Raw genomic sequence first — 22,207 nt, 5'->3', positions numbered from 1 at the left:
CCAGAGGCGACACTTTCATTTCACTTTACTCCAAACGTCACACATTGTTGTTTCAATTGGGTCATGCCCTTCCAATTGCTATAGATCCATAATGCATCTTACAGCTGTGCCTGTCACCTGTATGGTGAGGAATCCGACATTGGGGAGTGGTAACAACTAGGGTAGAGTAGCTGACTGCTTATTGTGATCATTCATCTTTTGGTTTCCTGTAGCTTTGCTCTCTTTTACAAACCCCAGTGAACATACATCTATTTCCTATTTCAAACAAATCCGAACAATACATATAAGACCCAAGTTAAAAAGATCCTCAACAATTCAACTTCTCTGGTTGACATTAAGGCACCCACATTTTAGACCTCCATGACCTCCATTTTTCAGGAGCAAAATCCTTTTAACAGGTTCTATAAAACTGGAATTTTGGAATCTGTGCATAAAGATCAGTAGTATGGGATACATGTGTCATGATTAGAATTTTTTTTAGGGTGTGTAAAGAGGGAAAGAACCCTCATCTACAATTTTGATGAAAATCGAATCATAGGTATTCCAGTTCATTAGAGAAAATATAACAGAAACGTCTAATTTTTCAATTGCTTGTAACACAGGCAATGCCAAGTATCTCTGCTAGTTTAACCAAAACATTACTCTCTAAAAATATTTTTTGTTAATACTAATATTTTGATAAAAATATTTCTCTAAATATTATAATTATTTCCAAAAGTAATTTCCAAAATAAACATAAAAAAAAAATCTTTCTCTAAATATTATAACTGTATCAAGCAATTTAACCATAACACGTGCTTCATAATGTTCAGAACTGAAATATGTATTGAACTTACTCTCTCGTACAATATTACTTCTCGTAACTTTCTACCATAAAAATGTTGGGAACTTAGTATTTTTTCAGATATTAATAAAATTTGTCAGACCTATTTTCATGTCATCAGCTGTCGGAGCTATGGAAACTTAGCACACTCCAACTGCATGAAGATAGATTCAACTAATTTTATTATTACTTTAAAAAATGCTAAATTTCAAACATCTTCATGGTCAAATACGTTTACAGCAATTCCAAACCATAAAAATCGCACTTTAGAATAGTGTCTAGCAACAGTGGTGTAATTTTCCTTCAAACTACAAACAGGAGTTTAGATATGTACCAGTTACTACAATTAATTGTTTGTATGAAACGTAAGGCCCATCAAATTGTCTTTAAATTAAGTGGTGGCAGAAGAATTATTGTTGAACTTTTAAAAGGTAAATTTATTGTTGCCTATCACATACGGCAGCAGAATGCTTTGCAAAAATAAATCTCCGTCAACAGAGGACCAGATTGCAATCAAAAGAGCCAAGCCTGCAGAGAGGGCTGTGGTTGAACAAGAGCAGGCAGTGGATTATCCAAAACTCATTGAATCCTCCTGGAATGCCATCATACAAGCTGGAACTAAAAGAAAATGTGCCAGTTATGCTATTGAGAAATCTGGATCCTCTAAAGCTTTGTAATGGAACAAGGTAAATTGTCAAGAAGATATTTCCTCATCTCTTGGAAGCTGAAATCCTTGCTGGTACAGGAAAGGAGGAAAGAGTTTTAATTCCAAGAACCCCCTTAATTTCTCCAGATCCTTTTGAATTCAAATTACTTCAGTTTCCGGTGAGAGTGAACTATGCAATGTCAATCAATAAGTCCCAAGGATAATCATTGAAATTAATTGGACTTCATCTCATGGAACCCTGCTTTTCTCACGGCCAGCTATATGTTGGTTATTCAAGGATAGGGAATGGAAACAAGCTATTTATACTGACCCCGAATGAGAAGACAAAAAATGTTTATCGTGCAGCTTTGCAATAAGTTCCGAGTCAACAAATTATATCATTGTTTTGATGAAAATTGTTCATTGCTTGAAAAATATTGTTCTAGTTTAATAAAATTTAATATGTACTCAATGCATGAAGTGTCATCGTTGGGCTCAAAGCCCAATGAAGAGCCCTCCACAGGAGCTAGCTAGAAAGCCACCTGATAGGGCAGCTTTTAAGCTAGTATGTATATATATATATATATATATATATATATATGTGTGTGTGTGTGTGTGTGTGTATACATGCATACATATACATATATATATTTGTGTGTGTGTCTCACTCTGAATCTCTCTCTTTGTCTCTCTAGTTGTCTGTCTGTCACTTCATATATTTGTCTATACATATGGCTGTCACCTAATACATTCAAAACTGTTTCTCTACCTCTGTGTCTGTCTGTCTGTATCTCTGTTCCTCTCCCCACCTCTCTCTGGTACATGATGATGGAAGAAATGCGTTATAAAATGCTGCCTGTATTGTTTTTTTATTGTATGAAACTATTAGAAGCTCAAAAATATATACTGTGTTCTTTAAATAATATATATATATATATATATATGATATATAAATCCAAGAAAGTTAGGGGTTGTGAATCCAACCCACTAAGGGATAATATCTATCCAATATACTGCTGGATGAATACCCAATTATTATTACACAAGTGTTTTTTCATTGCATAGCAATTACATTACCAAGTGCAATAAATGGATGCGGGTAAAAAGATATTTTACCATTAATTTATATAGCAATAAGAAAATGGAGGGGATTAATAGGTGGTATTCATCAACTTGCAGACATTGTATTATGTCAATTTCCTTGTTTATTTACTAAAAGGACAATAATAACAATATACAAACATGTGTGACGTATTATGTCATATCAGTAATTATAAGAATGACATATACTGACAGAAAATGGAATAATATCTTACAGCTGTTTCAGTCCAGAGGTGACATGCTTCATTCTATCTTTATCACTCCAGTAGACTGAAGTAATTGATAAATGAAATAGAGGTACATGGATGATTCTTCAGGCCTCTTCAGAGACTTTATAAAGTTCATAAGGTTAAGTTATAAATATAAAAATATAAAAACCGTAAAAATTCACAGATATATGCATACTTTAACATATACATGGCGTTAGGAAGGGCATCCAGCTGTAAAAACTCTGCCAAATTAGATTGGAGCCTGGTGTTGCCATCCAGTTTCACCAGTCCTCAGTCAAATCATCCAACCCATGCTAGCATGGAAAGCGGACGTTAAACGATGATGATGATGATGATGATACATAAATAAACATAAATACATATGTGTACATTTAAATGTACATACATGCACACAAATGAATCAATTATTATTGTTATTAGATGTATTGTATTATACATATTAGGTAAAATGTAAACAGAGGTGTGAGATGGTTATAAGGAAGTTATATGAGAAGTAATATTGCAATTTATCAAAACAATATATACTAACATTTTTTCTATGTAGGAATGAAACTGTGTATACATGAGGAGGACACATATATATATATACACCCACACATACATACATACACATATGTATACATAATCATTTCCGTACAGACATGTTCATGGGTACATACGCATTAGTTGCGTTTGGAATGGAGGACTGGTGCATTAGTTCGTATCGTTATAATTCCAACAAAAATATCCAGACCTATATATATATATTTTTACATCAGAAACCTATGCGGTGCATACGCATTAGTTGCGTTTGGAATGCAGGAATTTATGCAATTAGTTCGTAAGAATTCTAACAATAATATCCAAACTTCTATAAACCTGTGATGCGCTACTCCGTTATTGTTTTGTTTATGGAGTAGTTGGAATCCTGCTGTTCAGTCCCCTCATCTAATTAGTCATCTTTAGTTTCAAAATGTCTTGACTTAGCTACAGTTGGACAACTGGCATAAATATATATATACTTATACACATACATGTATATATATATACGTACACATATATACGCATATGCACACATACATACTCACATACTTATATATACCTATATGAATGGAGTGTGTATAAATACCACAGAAACTAAACAAATTATCGGAAAGTATATATGCGGATATAAATATCCATATACACACATATAGGTGTGTGTGTGTATATATATATATATATATATATATATATATATATACACACACATATATATATACATATATACACACACGTACATACTCATACCATATACATATATGTACATATCTGAATAAAAGGTTAAAGAGATATACTAAGGGTATATAATATAAGTATAATACAAATCTAATTAACACCTATGCGACATTTCGGGGATAATATTTAATGTAATATAATATATAAGAGATAATTATATTTTGTGTATAAGTCTAACTTATTGCATTACTACTATATTTATTAATTTCAATGGGGATTATATAAAACACATGCCGGCAGTTAGACCAAACTAAAACCAGGGGCAAAACAAGAAAACTGATCGTATATACCTTCCCAGTATGTTGTCGTTAATTGCTAAGATTATGTCTAGAATTCAATCTCTGATTATTCACTAAAACTCCTTCATATATAAATTATACCTACATATTTCCAAATTGTAGTTATTATCGGTAAAAATATGATCAGAAGCTATTGTACCCGATAAATTGCCTCAAATTATGTTTAAAATTTTATTATGTCTGACAGCAAGATTTCCTATATAGTTAAGTCACTTAACTAATAAACTCCTAAGGTAGTTATTCATAAAATTAGTGATTCGTCTATTTATACATCTAATTCTACTGTTATATGTATAGTTGAGACATTTTTTTATTTTCCAAATATGAGTGAAGGGAGGTAACCCTAGATTTGAGTATCCTCAATAACTTATTAATCTAACGACTAATTAACCAATCCATCAGTCCACCAATCAATCAATTAAATAAACAATTAATTGACCAATCAATCAATCCAAACCCTGGTTAAGAATAGGGTTACATACCAGAGTTCATAACCAAATACATACCCATGCATATACAATACATACATACATATATATATATATATATATATATATATATATATATATATATATATATATATGCACACCCACATTTATACATTCATCTATATACATACACACACATACATATACACATATCAACTACATACATACACACACATATACATACATACTTTCCTACACATATCCTCATACACAAAAATATCAGCATAAAACAATCACATATATGTTTATCTTAACATACATATATTTGTATTCATATACCAATATATATACATATACATATACATGTACATATAGGTATATTATACTTACTTAATTGCCTATGCAAATATATACATACCTAGATATAAGTACACATCTACCTAAAACTTCATATATGTGCATATATAGATACATACATTTACATAATATACCTACAAATGTTTACAAATATACAAATATACACATACATTCACATATAAATACATTTATACATACATATACATACATATATACACATATATATAAATCCATATGTAAATACAGAAGTAGTATTTATAGTAATACATCCACATATAAGTACATATACATACACATACACATATACATATATAAATACAGAAGTATTTATATTAATAAATACTCACAGATATATGTATGCCCGCAATTATATAATTATATCTAACTAAATATATATCCTCATTTATATATATCTGCATAATTATCGTATGTTAGATAATACAATATAAAATAGTAATAATGGTTAACTCTAAATAATTACTATTACGTCAGAAGTGGTATTTCAATACTGTGTTCTATTTATATTTAGAGAAGGTATACCCAATTTTATGAAGACAGGAAATGTTACGTTCATTCAAGTTGTTAATAAGCGGAATTTTGGCCCTAATTAGTTAAAAAATTTCATTGATGCATAATAAGCATTTTCTATTTCTATTATTGTACATAGGTGCAGATGCTAATATTTTCCAGTGTAAATTATAGTTAATACCCCTATCTTTAAGTTCCCATATGTAGCTACTTAACCTAGTAGAATTTCTCCTATTTCTGTTTCTAAATGTATAATTGTGATAATTAAGTCTCTGTTTCATAATGTTTTTAGTCGCACCCACATACACCCTACTATCATATTTTGTACTTACTATAGATTGATATACTACCGCCTTTCTAATGCAGTTATTTTTAAATACACAATTATTACTTATTCTACAATTACATGTTCTTCGTTGGTGCACAGAGTTTGTGATTGGTGTCAATATTTATTATATTATTATTACTATTTCTTTGGTTATTGTCGATCCCAATGATGTTATTATTGCTTATACTATTATTATCATCAATGTTAGTATTATTGCTACTATTATTATTAATAATACTTCCATTGTTACCTATATCATTATTATTATTATTGTTATTATTTTTTGTTATTATTTCTGTTATCATTATTATTATTATTATTACTACTACTACTTCTACTACTGTTATTACTATTATTTTCTATGGATTGTCTTATCCTATTTTTAATATTTCTTTTATTATTATTATTATTATTATTATTATTATTATTATTATTATTATTATTATTGTTATTATTATTATTAATATTATTATTATTATTATTGTTATTATTATTATTAATATTATTATTGTTGTTGTTGTTGATATAATTATTATTTTTATTTTTATCTTTGGCAGTGTTATATTTGACAGGATTATGTGTTTTGAAGGTAGTTACTCTATCCTGACTATTATAGTTATTATTATTGGGGATGTATTTAATTCTATCTTTATATCCTGCATTTTTTTGTGGCATAGCTGTAAGATATTCCATTTTCTGTTACTATATGTCATTTTTATAATTATTGATATGACATAATATGTCACATGTGTTTGTATTTTGTATATTGTTATTATTGTCCTTTTAGTAAACAAATAAACAAGGAAATTTACATAATACAATATCTGCAAGTTGATGAATACCACCTATTAATCCCCTCCATTTTCTTATCGCTATATATATATATAATAATTTTCCCAGAGGATGTAGCAACCGTTACCAATATAGCATAAGAAATGTTAACATAGAGTGGTGAATAAATCGATATATCGAATTTGAAGTCTCTGTCTCTTTTGAATATGAAAATTTAAAAGTTTAAAAACCTTATAATATATATATATATATATATATATATATATATATATATATATATATATATATATATATATATATATTGTGTGTGTGTGTGTGTGCGATGAATTTAGCGTATAACTTGGAGTTCATCAGGAATCATTTCTTAGTCCACTCTTATTCATCTTAGTTCTCCAGGCCATAACAGGAATTCAAAACTGGACACCCACCATGAGAACTGCTATATGCTGATGACTTCGTTCTTGTTGCAGAATCTGAAGCAGAATTGCAGAAGTTCCAGGTTTGGAAGCAAAACCTGGAATCAAAGTTAATCTAGCAAAGACTAAAGTTGTTGTTAGCAAAAAAAGCAGATAAGACTCTTTCCATTAGACAAATGACCCCATTCAATATGTGGGAAAGGAGTGGGAAGTAATTCCGTTTGCTGCACCCAGTGTAAGCTATGGACACATAAGAGATGCAGTGGGATCACAGGTAGGTTTATAGATAAGGTCGCTTTCATGTGTGGCAAATGTGCAGGAACAATAAGCACTAAGGGAACATGGGACTTAGACTTTCTCAAATGCCAAGGTGGCTCTCTTGAGGAAGTAGATAGTTTCTGCTACTTTAGTGACCACATTAATAACGGTGGTGGATGCTCTGAAAGTATTGTTTCTAGAATAGGAATAGGATGGAGAGAGTTCAGAGAGTTACTACCTCTGTTGGCAACAAAAGGACTCTCTCTCAGAATGAAAGGTAGACTGTTTGATGCAAATGACTATACTCCATGGTAGTGAGACATGGGCTCTAAATATGGAAGAAATGCATAGGATGGAGAGGAAGGAAGGTAGTTTGCTTCATTGGATTTGCAGCATCAGTGTGCATGATCAACAAAGCGCAACTGTGTTGAGAGAAAAGTTAGATGTAAAAAGAATTAAATGTGGCATGCAGGAGAGGAGGATGCATTGGTTTGGACATCTGATGCGTATAAGTAAAGACAGCTGTATACAGAAGTGCCTGTCACTGAAAGTGAATGGTACATGTGGAAGAGGGAAACCCAGGAAGATATGGGATGAAGTGGTGAGGATCAATCTCAGAATGTTAGGGCTCATGGAGGAAATAACAATGGACCAAGATGTTTGGTGATGTGTGGTTCTCGAGAAGACACACCCACGTCAGTGAAACTGAGTGTTAGAAGCGTTGTGTCCCACCCACATGTAACAATAAACTTCTCATGCACTGTACCCCATGAAACTAAACTACATCTCTTTTAAACTGCATCTTACCCTTCCTCACATCTCCTCTTCATACACTATGATTGTCTCCTACTCCCCTTCCCTGCCCTCTCTGTCTTGCTACTTTCCCCCTTCCTATCTTTATACCCAGGATTTCACCAGTCACTGCAACCCCCACTCCCTACTCATGCCTACCTGGCAATACCTGGCTGCGTATATTATGACCTCTGTACCTTGAGGGCATGCTCTGGCAATTTCCATCCCATCTGTGCCCTGATCCTTGTGATTGTGAGTATACCCTGGCACTTCATCGCCATCTTTCTCCTGCTCGCTCTTACACTTTTGTTGTTTCCCACTCTCTTTTCCTTGTTCTTCCCTCTGGCTAGGTAACCATGTATCTCCTCTGCAGCAGCAAACTTTTTCCTGTCCTCATTCTTGATCACTCTCTCTCTCTCTCTCTCTCTCTCTCTCTCCTTCTCTTGCTAGGTAACCAAGTATCTCCCTTACATCAGGATATCTGTTTCTGTCCTCTTTCTTCTACCTCCCCCCCTTCTCTCCCCTTCTCTCTCCCCCTCTATCTTCTCTCTTTTTCTCTCTCTGACTGGATTACCATGTACCTCCTCTATAGCAAGAAACCTGTTTCTGTCTATCTGTCACACTCTAGCCTTACATCATCTGACACAAGATCCCCTCCTCCAATGCCCCTGCCTCTCTCAAAATTCCTTGTTTTGCAAGTTACTTGGTGACCCTGCTAGTGCAGTCCACACTGTAAAGTGGTTAGCACTTTGAAGGGCATCCAGCTGTAAAAAACCATGCCAAAACTGACCTTGCTTGTGCTGGTGCTACGGAAGGAAGGGTTGGTATAAGGAAGGGCATACAACCGTAAAGGCCCTGCCAAAATAGACACAGTATCCTGGGGTAGTCTTCTGCCTGGCCAGCTCCTGTCAACCGTCTTACTCGTCCATGCATGGAAGAAGGATGTTAAATGATGATAATGATTATGATTTGTCACTCTAGTTGTCTGTCTGTCTGTCACTCTAGATTTGACTATCTATACATATAACCATCAACTAATACATTTAAACTAGTCATATCCAATTAAAATATTTTGCTTATTTTATGATGAAACCAACCAAATCCAGCCTGTAGCACCTACCTTATGTCATTCTAAAAATAAACAGTTTCATCATTGAAATCTTGAAGCTATGAGACAATGCATGATTAATTCAAAACTATGTGAATAAATAAGCATTACATTCGACAGAAATTTGTATGCTAGAAGGTGAAACTGGTCATATCCAGCCCAGATATTCTACCTGTTTTATTTTCAACCCAACCAGATCCAGCCTTTCACACCTACTCTACAATGTCATTCTAAAAATATGCAATCGCATAATCAAAATCTCAAAGCTGCAAAGTAATGCTTGATTAATTCAAAACAATATGAATAAATAAGCATTACATTTGACTGCTAAACAGTTAAAACTGTTTCTTTCTCTGTCTGTCTCATCTATCTCTTTTTCTATCACTGTCTTTTTCTCTAATCCAGATGGCAGTTTCCAGAAGGAGATAAACACCGAAAACCTGTTGGGCTCAGGCGGCCAGTTGGCTTCAGCATTTGCTGTCTTGTTGAGATGTCTGTGGAGTGGTAAATACACATCATACCAACCCTCAAAGTTAAAGGTGAGTAATTTCCTCACCTTGGAGGATGAAACTGCACTCACTTGAGTTGCAGCTGTTTGAGTAAAATGATCTCTTACCACAGCTATATGGTACAATGTGTGTGTGTATCTGTGCATACATCTGACACAAAATGCATGTATGTATGTATATAATGTGTATATGTTGTTATGTGTGTGTGTGTGTGTGTGTGTGTGTAAATGTAATAACTTACTGTGGTCAAGGCTGTGTGGCATTCGATTATAAATAAATAAAATAGAAAATACACATTGTGTACAGGACATCACCAATGAGCGAAAAATGCGTAAACACACGAGAAATAAGTACAGGACAAAATACCAAAAGAAGATATAAAGCACGAAATAGGAGTAATAAACAGTCCGACAACTGATGAGGAGCTATCTTCTTTTGGTATTTTGTCCTGTGTTTTTCACTCGTTGGTGATATCTTGTACTCAGAGAGTAGTGGGTACTTTTATGTGTCACCCGCACGAAGGCCAGTCAGGCGGTACTGGCAATGGCCATGCTCAAAATGGTGTATTTTATGTGCCACCCGCACAAGAGCCAGTCCAGTGGTACTGGCAATGATCTCGCTCGAAAATCCTATGAAGGCCAGTTAGACGGTACTGACAACGGCCACGCTCAAAATGGTGTATTCTATGTGCCACCCGCACAAGAGCCAGTCCAGGGGCACTGGCAACGATCTCGCTCGAAAGTCCTTACACATGCCGCGGGCACAAGTGCCAGAAAGGCGTTGATAGGCACAGATGCCATCACAATTTCGCTTTCGCCTGCCCCAGTAAGTCTTCTCAAGCTGAGTTTCGTGTCCAATGAGGGAGACGACATTGGCATGGGTGCCAGTCGTCAAATTTAACTTAACTTCGATTTCACTTGCCTCAACAGGTCTTCGCAAGTGGAAGTTTAGTCTCCAATTTAACTCTATTTCGATTTCACTTGCCTCAACAGGTCTTTGCAAGTGGAAGTTTAGTGTCCAATTTAACTCTATTTCGGTTTCACTTGCCTCAACAGGTCTTCGCAAGTGGAGTTCAGTGTCCAATGAAGGAAGGAAGGTACGCATAAGTGGACTGGCTGGGCCTTAGATTTAGGTCTCACTTGGCTTGCTGGGTCTTCTCACGCACAGCATATTTCTAATTGGCAGAGTTTCTACAGCTGGATGCCCTTCCTAACGCCAACCACTCAGAGAGTGTAGTGGATGCTTTTAAGTGCCACCGGCACGAAGGCCAGTCAGGCGGTACTGGCAATGGCCACGCTCAAAATGGTGTATTTTATGTGCCACCCGCACAAGAGCCAGTCCAGGGGTACTGGCAACGATCTCTACGAAGGCCAGTCAGGCGGTACTGGCAACGGCCACGCTCAAAATGGTGTATTTTATGTGCCACCTGCACAAAAGTCAGTCCAGGGGCACTGGCAACGATCTCTCTCGAAGGTCCTTATACATGCTGCGGGCACAAGTGCCAGAAAGGCGACGCTGGGCACAGGTGCCTTCACGATTTCGCTTTCCCCAGTAAGTCTTCGCAAGCTGAGTTTCGTGTCCAATGAAGGAGACTACGTTGGCATGGGTGCCAGTCGTCGAATTTAACTCGATTTCACTTGCCTCAACAGGTCGTCACAAGTGGAGTTATATATATATATATATATATATATATATGTACAAGGTAGTATCAGAAGGTTCCTGGACTAGTTATGTTTAATAGAAAATAACTTATTTACCTAAGTTTAAACTTCATCTTCTTTGAAATAGTCACTGTGCACAGCAATACACTGATCCCAGTGTTCCTGCCACTTTTGGAATCCAGCCTGGAAATTGTTTTCCATAAGTGAGTCAAGGACTTTCTGTGGTTGACTCTGGATCTCAGCAATGGTGTTAAAATGGTAACCTTTGAGCTGCATTTTCATCTTGGGGAAGAGATGGAAGTCTACAGGTGCTAAATCTAACAAAGAGGCTGGGTGCATTGTTATCACGAAGAATCCAATTCTTCATGCTCCACAGATCTAGTTGCTTCCACTGAAGGTCCTCCCTCAGATGCCTCAAAACATCTCAATAGAACTCTTGATTGATGGTCTGGCTCTAGGGGATGACTTTTTGATGCACAATATCACATTTCCAGGGGTGACACTTGTGGTAAATCTTCCAGATTGCTCATCATCCTCCAGGGACGTTCTTCTGCTTTTGAATTGCCCGTGCCACTTCAAACATTGCCTTGTCACCATAAGCTTGTTGAAACAGATTCAATGCCTCTGTAGTAGACTTCCCAAGTTTAACATAAAATTTCACATTCGCTCTTTGTTCCTGTCCATGACAAAATTGCAGACGACAGCATACGCATGATCACACGAACACAAATTTCACAACTTGCGAAGTAAACACAGCAATGTCACCTGGCACACTGCTTCATGAAGGTCACTGCTAGCTCTCACTGAGCACACAACCGTGTGCTGCCATCTGTTGGCACACTACAGAACTAGTCTGGGAACTTTTCGATACCACCTCATATATATATATATATATATATATATATATATATATATATATATATATATATATATATATATATCTCCAGTCGGTTAAAGTCTGTCATACCGGCCATGATGAAATACCACAAGGTATAGAAAATACATATTCGCCTTTATATATTTAATCCTTTATATTGAACACTCAATATTTCATCTATTCAATAAGACATATTCCATATATTCAATAAGACATTCAATACTTTATTTCATAGTACCATCCATTTTTATTTTATATTATATATTGTATATTATATTATATATTGTATATTCCATATTCTATATCCCACATTGGTTTTGCAGGAATATAAATAAAACATAAAAAACAGACTGTTGGAACTCTTTTAAACAAAATAATATATATCTCCATATACACACATACATCTCGCCCATGCTGAACATTAAATGATGATGATTATGCTGATGATATGCACATACATGGGATTGTTGTGTTATACGACTCTGTATGTGTATGGATACATACATTCAGACACATGTAAAGGTTTGAGAGAATCTAATTCCCGTGTGTCTTAGTATTTATATTGTTCCTGCACATCTGCCACATATAAAGACTACTGTATCTGTTAATCTACCTGTGATCCCACTGCACCTCTTATGTGTCCATAGTTTACACTGGGTGCAGCGAATGGAATTTCTTCCAACTCTTTTCCTGCATACTGAGCAGGGCCATTTACCTGATGGAAAGAGAGTTTTATCTTTTTTGTTACTAATCACTTTTGTCTTTCCTAGGTTAACTTTAAGACCTTTTGATACCTGGAATTTCTTCTCCAATTCTGCTTCAGTTTCTGCAATAAAAGCAAGGTCATCAGCATATAGCAGTTCCAACGGGCACCCAGTTTTGAATTCCTGTTATGGCTTGGAGAACTATAATGAATAAGAGTGGGCTGTGAACTGAGCCCTGGTGAACCCCTACCTGAATGCTAGATTCATCACTGTATTCATACATATGCACACATACATCACACATGCATTCACACACATCCTACCTGTACACACATAACAGACATGCCCAAACGTATTGCACACATGCGCACCCATGCACACACACATCACATGCAAGCACATTCATGTCCAAACACCCTATTTACTAGTCTTTTTTTTTTGTGATAAGTTCAATTACTCATCTCACATTTCTTGTTAATTCATCAAAACTCAACTAATGATTTAATTTATTAATTTACATATTCTTCTCTCTTTTCTCTCCATGCAGAACCTTGTTGCGATGAAGGCCAGCGTTTTTACAGGGTTTGCACAACATGACGCACAAGAGTTCATGGCCTTTCTATTGGATATGTTACATGAGGTGAGTCCCTTTTCCTGTCTCAGATCTTTCCCATCTTCAGTTGGAAGGGAATGCATGGCTGTGCTATGTAATTAAGAAGTTATGCTTCCCAGTCACGAGTTTCTGATCCACTCTCACTGTGTAGTGGAATCTTAAGCAAATGTCTTTTTCTATAGTAGCTCTGTACTAACTAAAGCCTTGTAAAAGGAAACTGAAAAACTCTATTTCTATTTTTCAGTCTTGACTGCGCACATGATGATTTATTATATAGATGTGTGTGTGTGTCTGTATAAAAATATGGTGTCATGCAAATGGCACCCATGCTGGTGGCACGTAAAAGCACTCGTTACACTCATGGAGTGGTTGGCGTTGGGAAGGGCATCCGGCCATAGAAACCATGCCAAATCAGACTGGAATCTGGTGCAGGCTTCCAGCTTGCCATCCCTGGTCAAACTGTCCTACCCATGCCAGCATAGACAACAGATGTTAAATGATGATGATGATGATATATATATATATAGGTTCAGGCATTGCTGTGATAGGTGCGGGCATGACTGTGTGGTAAGAAGTTTGTTTCCCAACCACATGGTTCTGGGTTCAGTCCCTCTGTGTGTAGCACCTTTGGCAAGGGTCTTCTACTATAGTTCTGGGTTGGCCAAAGCCTTGTAAGTAGATTTGGTAGATGAAAGCTGAAAGTAACCTGTTGTACATATATATATGTATGTATGGCTGATGCTGGCCTCATAACTGGCACCCATGCTGATGGCATGTAAAAAGCATCTTTCAAGCATTGGGCCTCACAGAGGCAAAGTTGCTGATGCTGGTGGCACATGAAAAGCACCTTATGAGTGTTACACCTCATGGAGGTCTAACTAACCAACACCTTTGGCATTATGCTGTGCTTGAGAAGAAGACTCATCAAGTCAAGTGAAATCACAATCATGGCAAATGCTGGTGTCACGCAAATGGCACCCGTGCAGGTGGCATGTAAAAGCACCCATTACACTCTTGGAGTGTTTGATATTAGGAAAGTCATCTAGTTGTAGAAACCATGCCAAATCAGACAGGCGTCTGATGCAGCCTTCCAGTTTGCCAGCCCTGGTCAAACTTTCCAACCCATGCCATCATGGACAACAGACGTTAAATGATGATGATGATGATGTTTATCTATGATTGTGTGTCTTCCTCTCTACCATTGCTTGACAACCAGTGTTAGTGTGTTTGCATCCCTGTGGCTTTGCAGTTCAGCAGATGAGACTGATGGGATGAGTGCCAGACTTGAAAAATAAGTGCTGGGGTCAACTCATTTGATTAACACCTTTCGAGGCAGTGCCCCAGCATGGCCTCAGTCCAATGACTGAAACAAGATAAAAGATATATATATATACTATAGGCGCAGGCATGGCTGTGTGGTAAGGAGCTTGCTTACCAACCACATGGTTCTGGGTTCAGTCCCACTGCATGACATCTTGGGCAAGTGTCTTCTACTATAGCCTCGGGCCAACCAAAGCCTTGTGAGTGGATTTGGTAGACGGAAACTGAAAGAAGCCCGTTGTATATATGTATATATAATATATATATGTGTTTGTGTGTCTGTGTTTGTCCCCCCACCATTACTTGACAACCGATGCTGGTGTGTTTATATCTCTGTCACTTAGCGGTTCGGCAAAAGAGACCGATAGAATAAGTACTAGGCTTACAAAGAATAAGTCCCAGGGTCGACTTGCTCGACTAAAGGCGGTGCTCCAGCATGGCTGCAGTCAAATGACTGAAACAAGTAAAAGAATAAAAGAAAAGTATATTATACTATATTTGTCATATAAGTGTGTGTGTGTGTATATATATATATATATATATATGTGTATATATATATATATATATATATATATATATATATATATATATTTAATTATATGTATTTCTTCTATCTTAATGAATAAAAATTCTTCGGATAGAATAAATGGGTTAATAGAAACCAATGTAGCAAAGAACACAAAATAACTGTGGTGTAGTTCCTGTTTTTAAGGCAGGAACTCCTTGAAATTTTGGGTATTTGAGTATATTTAAAAATTTAAGGAATGGAGAAAACGCATGTTATAATTGCATACTTTATTCCTACATATGTTTCAAAGGATTACAACCTATGTGATCCATAGGGATCTGTGATATTAAAATTGTAACCTTCTCTTCAGGGAATATATAACATGCGTTTTATATATATATATATATATATATAAATCCCTTTTTGTATATGTATCTCTATGTATTATTTTTATACTATTACACCTACTTATATCAGTACACACTTTTTCTTGTATACTTATATTTAATTATGTCTATATATTATCATTTATCTTATTATCCTGCTTCTGATTCCTTACTTTCAATCAATAGACAGTATGTATATCTTTCCAGATAAATTTCATATGTAAGTGGTTTGAGTGGTCTTTATAGTGATCACCTATTAATTAAGTAAAGATGAGGTGTTAAGTTGAATCTACATAATAGTAATCTTCTTTTTAATGTTTAGATTGATCTATATATCCCTTTTAGCTAACTTGGTTATGATATAACTTTCTAGAATTTTAAAAATTTTATCTTATTTTTATACAACATAATAATATTGTTTATAAACATTCTCTGACTGAGCCCCTAATGTTTTTTTGGATCTCATTGTAGCATCCTAAGTTTCATAGTGTTTGTTCCTTTAACTGGTAATAACATCATGAATTAATGTCACCCCTCCCTACCTTTTTTATAGACATTTACTACTAACTGCATCTCATCTAGACTCTCTTCCTAATTAGATGGGCTATGATCCTCTCTGTAACTGTCTTCACCTGATCCAACAATTTGATACCTCTGTAATTATTTCTATCTAATTATACTTCTGTAATTATTTCTATCTAATTATACTTCTGTAATTATTTCTATCTAATTATACTTCTGTAATTATTTCTATCTAATTATACTTCTGTAATTATTTCTATCTAATTATACTTCTGTAATTATTTCTATCTAAAGGCATCACCTTTACCTTTGTAGCAGTTGACTATGGTGCTGCTACATCCATCATTGGGTATGACTCCTTCGTGAATCACCTGATTTACAATATGGATGACTTGACCATAACCCACACTGCCGGATATTTTAATCATCTCAGCAGTGATTCCTGATGGGCCGGGGGCTTTCCCTGTCTCCTTATCTGTAATTGCTATATATACCAAGGTACTGTTGATTTGGATAGCTGGTCTTTCAGTTGGGTTAACATTTGGCAAACTCTCCTCCTTCCATTCATTCTCCATGTTCAGCAATTTTTCATAATGACATTTCCAAGCCTCTTCCTTTGCCAAATCATTAAATGCAAGTGAATCATCATCCATGCAGACTCAGTTCTTTCTTATGACATCACAATTTTCTCTCACACACTGTCTTGCAATCTGAAACACTTCAAGTCTTTGGTTCTTACGTTGCTGAACATAGGCAAACTTCTTCTTTTCTGCTTTTCCCCTGGCTATATATGCAGGTCTCCTAGCTTCCTTTCTGGCTATCTGATCCAGTTCCCTGCTACCACCACTCTCCTGGTTTTATTTCTTTGCTCTAATGGTCTTGTCTACAATATCGTTCCACCACCACACCACCCTAGGTCAAGATGGGACTTTGCACCAGCTGCAGATTTGGTCTGTGGCACTTAGCAAGCTGTGCTGCAAGAATTCCCAGTTGCCCTCCATGTCACAAGTCTTAGTTCCTACTCCCTCTCATCAAATTTCTCAATTAGGATGTCCCTAAATCTCTGACCATATGAAGAGTTCTTAAGCTTCCAAATGCTTCTTTTCCAGATTGGTCTGCTTGTTGGCATCCTTCTGGCTTCAAGTCTAAAGTCACTGATGACTAGTCTATGCTGGGGGGATATATTCTTCACCAGGGAGGGTCTTTGTATTTAGGACCAACCATGCATCCTGCTGTCTGGTGAGAATGTAATTGATCTGGCTTACATAGTCACCTGATTGGTCGGTTATCAGGTGGCTGGCTGGCTGGCTTCCTGAAGTTGGTGTTGCAGATCGATAGGTTATTTGCATCACAGAATTCCAAGAGCCTAGTTCCCTCTTCGTTTCAGGAACCAATTCTATGGGCCCCATGTACACCATGAAAGATATCAGGTTGCCATCCAACATGCTCAATAAATCTCCAGCAAAGATGAGATCATTGTCACTCATCTTTGAGGTAGCCTGCAGAAGAATATCATAAAACCAGTCCTTTTGTTCATTTGGTAGGCTTGCTTGGGGGTATCATCATCATCATCGTTTAACGTCCGCTTTCCATGCTAGCATGGGTTGGACGATTTGACTGAGGACTGGTGAAACCGGATGGCAACACCAGGCTCCAGTCTGATTTGGCAGAGTTTCTACAGCTGGATGCCCTTCCTAACGCCAACCACTCAGAGAGTGTAGTGGGTGCTTTTACGTGTCACCCGCACGAAAACGGCCACGCTCGAAATGGTGTCTTTTATGTGCCACCCGCACAAGCCAGTCCAGGGGCACTGGCAACGATCTCGCTCGAAAATCCTACAGGAGCCAGTCAGGCGGTACTGGCAACGGCCACGCTCAAAATGGTGCATCTCATGTGCCACCCGCACAAGAACCAGTCCAGGGGCACTGGCAACGATCTTACTTGGCTTGCCGGGTCTTCTCACGCACAGCCCATTTCCAAAGGTCTCGGTCCGTAGTCATCGCCTCGGTGAGGCCCAATGTACGAAGGTCTTGCCTCACCACCTCAGCCCAGGTCTTCCTGGGCCTACCTCTTCCACGGGTTCCCTCAACTGTTAGGGTGTGGCACTTTTTCACGCAGCTATCCTCCTCCATTCTCACCACATGTCCATACCAGCGCAATCGTCTCTCTTGCACGCCACAACTGATGCTTCTAATGTTCAGCTTATTGTCGCTATACTATTCTGCAAGATTAGCTTGACCGTAAGTATTCTATCACACACTCTGACTACCTCTATGACCTTATCCACCCATTTCTTTGCAAGAAGTATGCCCACACCACCTACCCTATTGCTGTTACCTTCCCAGAAGATTTTGTGTGTGTGTTTGCATATATGTATGTATGTGTTTGTGTACATATGTGGGTAGGTATTCTGCATATTCATGTGTTTGTGACTGTGTGTGTACCTCTGTCTCCGTGTGTGTACTTGTTTGAGTGTGTCTATGGGTTTGTTGACTAGGTATGTTACGTATGGATGTGTATCTCCTTATGTCTTTGTGTGTATGTGTGTGTGGAGTGTGTGTATTTGGTCATGTGTTTCCATTTCCTTTTGTGCATGTATGTGAGTGTGTGTTTGTGTGTGCTTGTCTGTCTGTAGTACCTATGTACCTATCTATCTACTTACCTATGTATCTATCTGTTTACCTATATATATATTTGCCTACATAACAGCCTTACTAACAAATGTACCTATATATATTCTGTGGGTATTGCGGTATCATTTCCTATTTAGTATGGGGGTATGTTTCATTTACGAGGACATACTCTTGTATTTGTGTGAGTGATGGATTCTTCAGGTGCTTGGAAAAAATGTGGATGACAAGCTGGCCTGGTATGCCTCCATGTTGGTCTTTGACAAGTTGGTAGAGTATGGAGGACTGTTTTTCGTCATCATATTGTTTAAAATGTTCATTTAACCCCTCTGCAATACTTCTACAAGTCTCTCCAATGTATGTCCTGTTCTTATCTTTACAAGCACTCTCTATTCACCTTATGCTGTAGACTACATTTCTATTTCTACAGTTAATTCCAGGGCTGATCTTACATACCACACAATTCTCATTAGTGCATGTGGTATTCTTGAAGGGGTACATCCTACATAACTGATCTGATGGAGCTCTCTGGCTTTTCAGTCATCTTAATATTGAGTTTGGTCTCCTTCAGAGCTTTCCTAAATCTATGGGCTAGTTCCCTATGGGGTGTGGCTTCTACAGACATCACTCCTTGACATTTGTCAGCCCTGTACCATGTGTTCAACCTGTTTGCATTGTCACAAACTCCCTGTATTCTATTCCATTCTTTACCTCTGTATCTAGAGTGGGTACCACTGGTTTCATTACATATAATGTTATCTAACTTCTTTCTAGCTCCACTGTAAACACGAATCCTATCTTTCTCGTCATATCCAGAGAATGCATGAAGTTCTGTACGTTGCGTTGTTTTTATAAGGTTCACATGGTGGGGACATTTATTCATTATCCTAAATCTGCTATCACTATGTTGATTTTCATATTGTGTGATGAGGTTGAATTCTTGTGAACAACATATTTAGAAGCTACAGGCTTCATGTAACAGGAGTGGAGGAGCTGTACTCTGTTGTTCACAGTCTCTAACCAAAGTTCAGTATCAAGAACAGGGAGTCTATTATTAGGATGCATAGTGGGGTAATCCATAGTTACATTGATCCTTTGGTGGATGGAGTTAGCTACTTGCTGGATGCTCTCCGTTATGCTCCTCTCGGTTTCTACACTACAGTTACTAAAGTTTGTCCTGACTAGAATATTGCTGTCATCTACTTACCTACAGTAAAGCAATACAGTTGTGGATTGTTCAGCTAAGGATTGTTAAGTTTTCTATCCCACCAGGTTGTGAAGAGGCCAACCACACTGACACCAATCGCTGCACCTTGAACCTGCATGTATAGTTTCCTATCAAATTGTATATATATATATATAAAAATAAATATATATATATGTGTGTGTGTGTGTGTGTGTGTGTGTGTGTGTGTGTCTTTGTCACTCCCCTTTACTTGACAACTGGTGTTGACTTGTTTATGTCCTGATAAGTTGTTGGTTTGGAAAAAAGCAACCAAAAGGAATAAGTACCTATTTTGAAAAGAAAAAAAAAAACGAAACCTAAGTACTGTGGCTGATTTGATGAAGTAGACCCTTCAAGGTGGTACTCCAACATGACCACAGCCCAATGTCTGAAACAAATAAAAGATTAAAAAAAGATATATATCTGTGTGTTATTGTCCCCTCAATTTGACATCACATTGTTGTTGTAAATGAGTGTCACTGCCATGCAAGCAGTGTCCTTTGTTTTCAATCTGCTACGAAAACATCTCTGGTCAAGTGAGGGTTCATGACAGGAAGGGCGTGGCTATTGAAAATCTGCTTCCACAGATTCTCTCCAACCCATGGGAACATTTAAAAGTAGATGTTAAAACAATGAGGATGATGATCCTGATAATGATGCAGTCTGTTCTAATCTGGTGTTAGCTGTAGATGGACAATGAAGCGATCATCATCATCATCATCATCATCATCATCATCATTTAATGTCTGTTGTCCATGTTGGCATGGGTTGGGCTGGCACGCTGGAAGGCTGCACCAGACTCCAGTCTGATTTGGCATGGTTTTCTACTGTTGGATGCCCTTCCTAACGCCAACCACTACAAGAGTGTAATGGGTGCTGTTACATACCACTGGCACAGGTGCCATTTATGTGACACCTGTGCATGTTTGCAAGCCACCAACATGGGTGCCAATTTGCATGGCACTGGTATCTATCACAACTGCAACTTTGCTTGGATTGATGGGTTTTCTCAAGCACGACATAATGCCAATGGTCTTGGTCATTGCCTCCGTGAGGCCCAATGCTCAAAAGGAACTCAGCCACTTTGCCTCTGTGAGGCCCAACATTCAAAAGATGTTCTTTATATACCACCAGTTAGGGTGCACTTGGCTTGACGGGTCCTCTTAAGCATAGCACATTGCCAAAGGTCTCAGTCATCAGTTATTGCCTCTGTGAGCCTCAAAGTTCAAAGATCATTCTTCACCACCTTGTTCCACGTCTTCCTGGGTCTACCTCTACCACAGGTTCCCTCCACAGTTAGAGATCAGCCCTTCTTTACACAGCTGTCCTCGTCCATACACATCACATGACCATACCAGTGTAGTTGTCTCTCTTGCACACCACATTTGATTTCTCTTATCCCTAACTTTTCTCTCAAGATGCTTACACTCTGTTGAACATGCAGACTGACATTGCACATCCAGCGAAGCATACTGGCTTCATTTCTTTCAAGCTTATGCATGTCCTGGGCTGTCATTGTCCACATTCCACTGCCATGCAGCATAGCTGTTTGCACACTGGCATCAAACAATCTGCCTTTCACTCTGAGAGAAAGGCCCTTTGTTGCCAGCAGAGGTAGGAGCTCTCTGAACTTTGTCCAGCCTATTCTTATTCTCACAGCTATGCTCTTGGAGCATTCACCTCCACTGCTAACTTGGTCACCTACATAATGGAAGCTATCCACTACCTCTAGCTTTCCTCCTCCCCTGGCAGTTGAAGCCTATTTTCTGTACATTTTTGGTATTTATTGTACTTCTGCATCTTCTACATACAAAAGCTATTTTCCCTCTTAACTTTCCTCTGATATTGCTGCACCTTTTATGTGTCCAAAGCTTACACTGGGTGCATCT

At 37.3% G+C, this 22,207-nt stretch overlaps 1 protein-coding gene across 1 annotated transcript in view; it reads left to right on the top strand.

Annotated features, from left to right (window-relative positions):
* LOC106879930 (ubiquitin carboxyl-terminal hydrolase 19) overlaps positions 1-22,207 on the top strand; it is a 187,638-nt gene that overhangs the window by 74,938 nt on the left and 90,493 nt on the right. Inside the window, exons 11-12 of the mRNA XM_089345165.1 lie at positions 9,769-9,902; positions 13,662-13,754. Coding sequence (XP_089201291.1) covers positions 9,769-9,902; positions 13,662-13,754 — 227 coding nt within the window. The remainder of the gene's footprint in view (positions 1-9,768; positions 9,903-13,661; positions 13,755-22,207) is intronic.

Source organism: Octopus bimaculoides, chromosome 29 (assembly GCF_046866305.1).
Source record: "Octopus bimaculoides isolate indiv1 chromosome 29, ASM4686630v1, whole genome shotgun sequence".
Lineage (NCBI taxonomy): Eukaryota > Metazoa > Mollusca > Cephalopoda > Octopoda > Octopodidae > Octopus > Octopus bimaculoides.
This window is presented reverse-complemented; position numbering and strand designations above follow the sequence as displayed.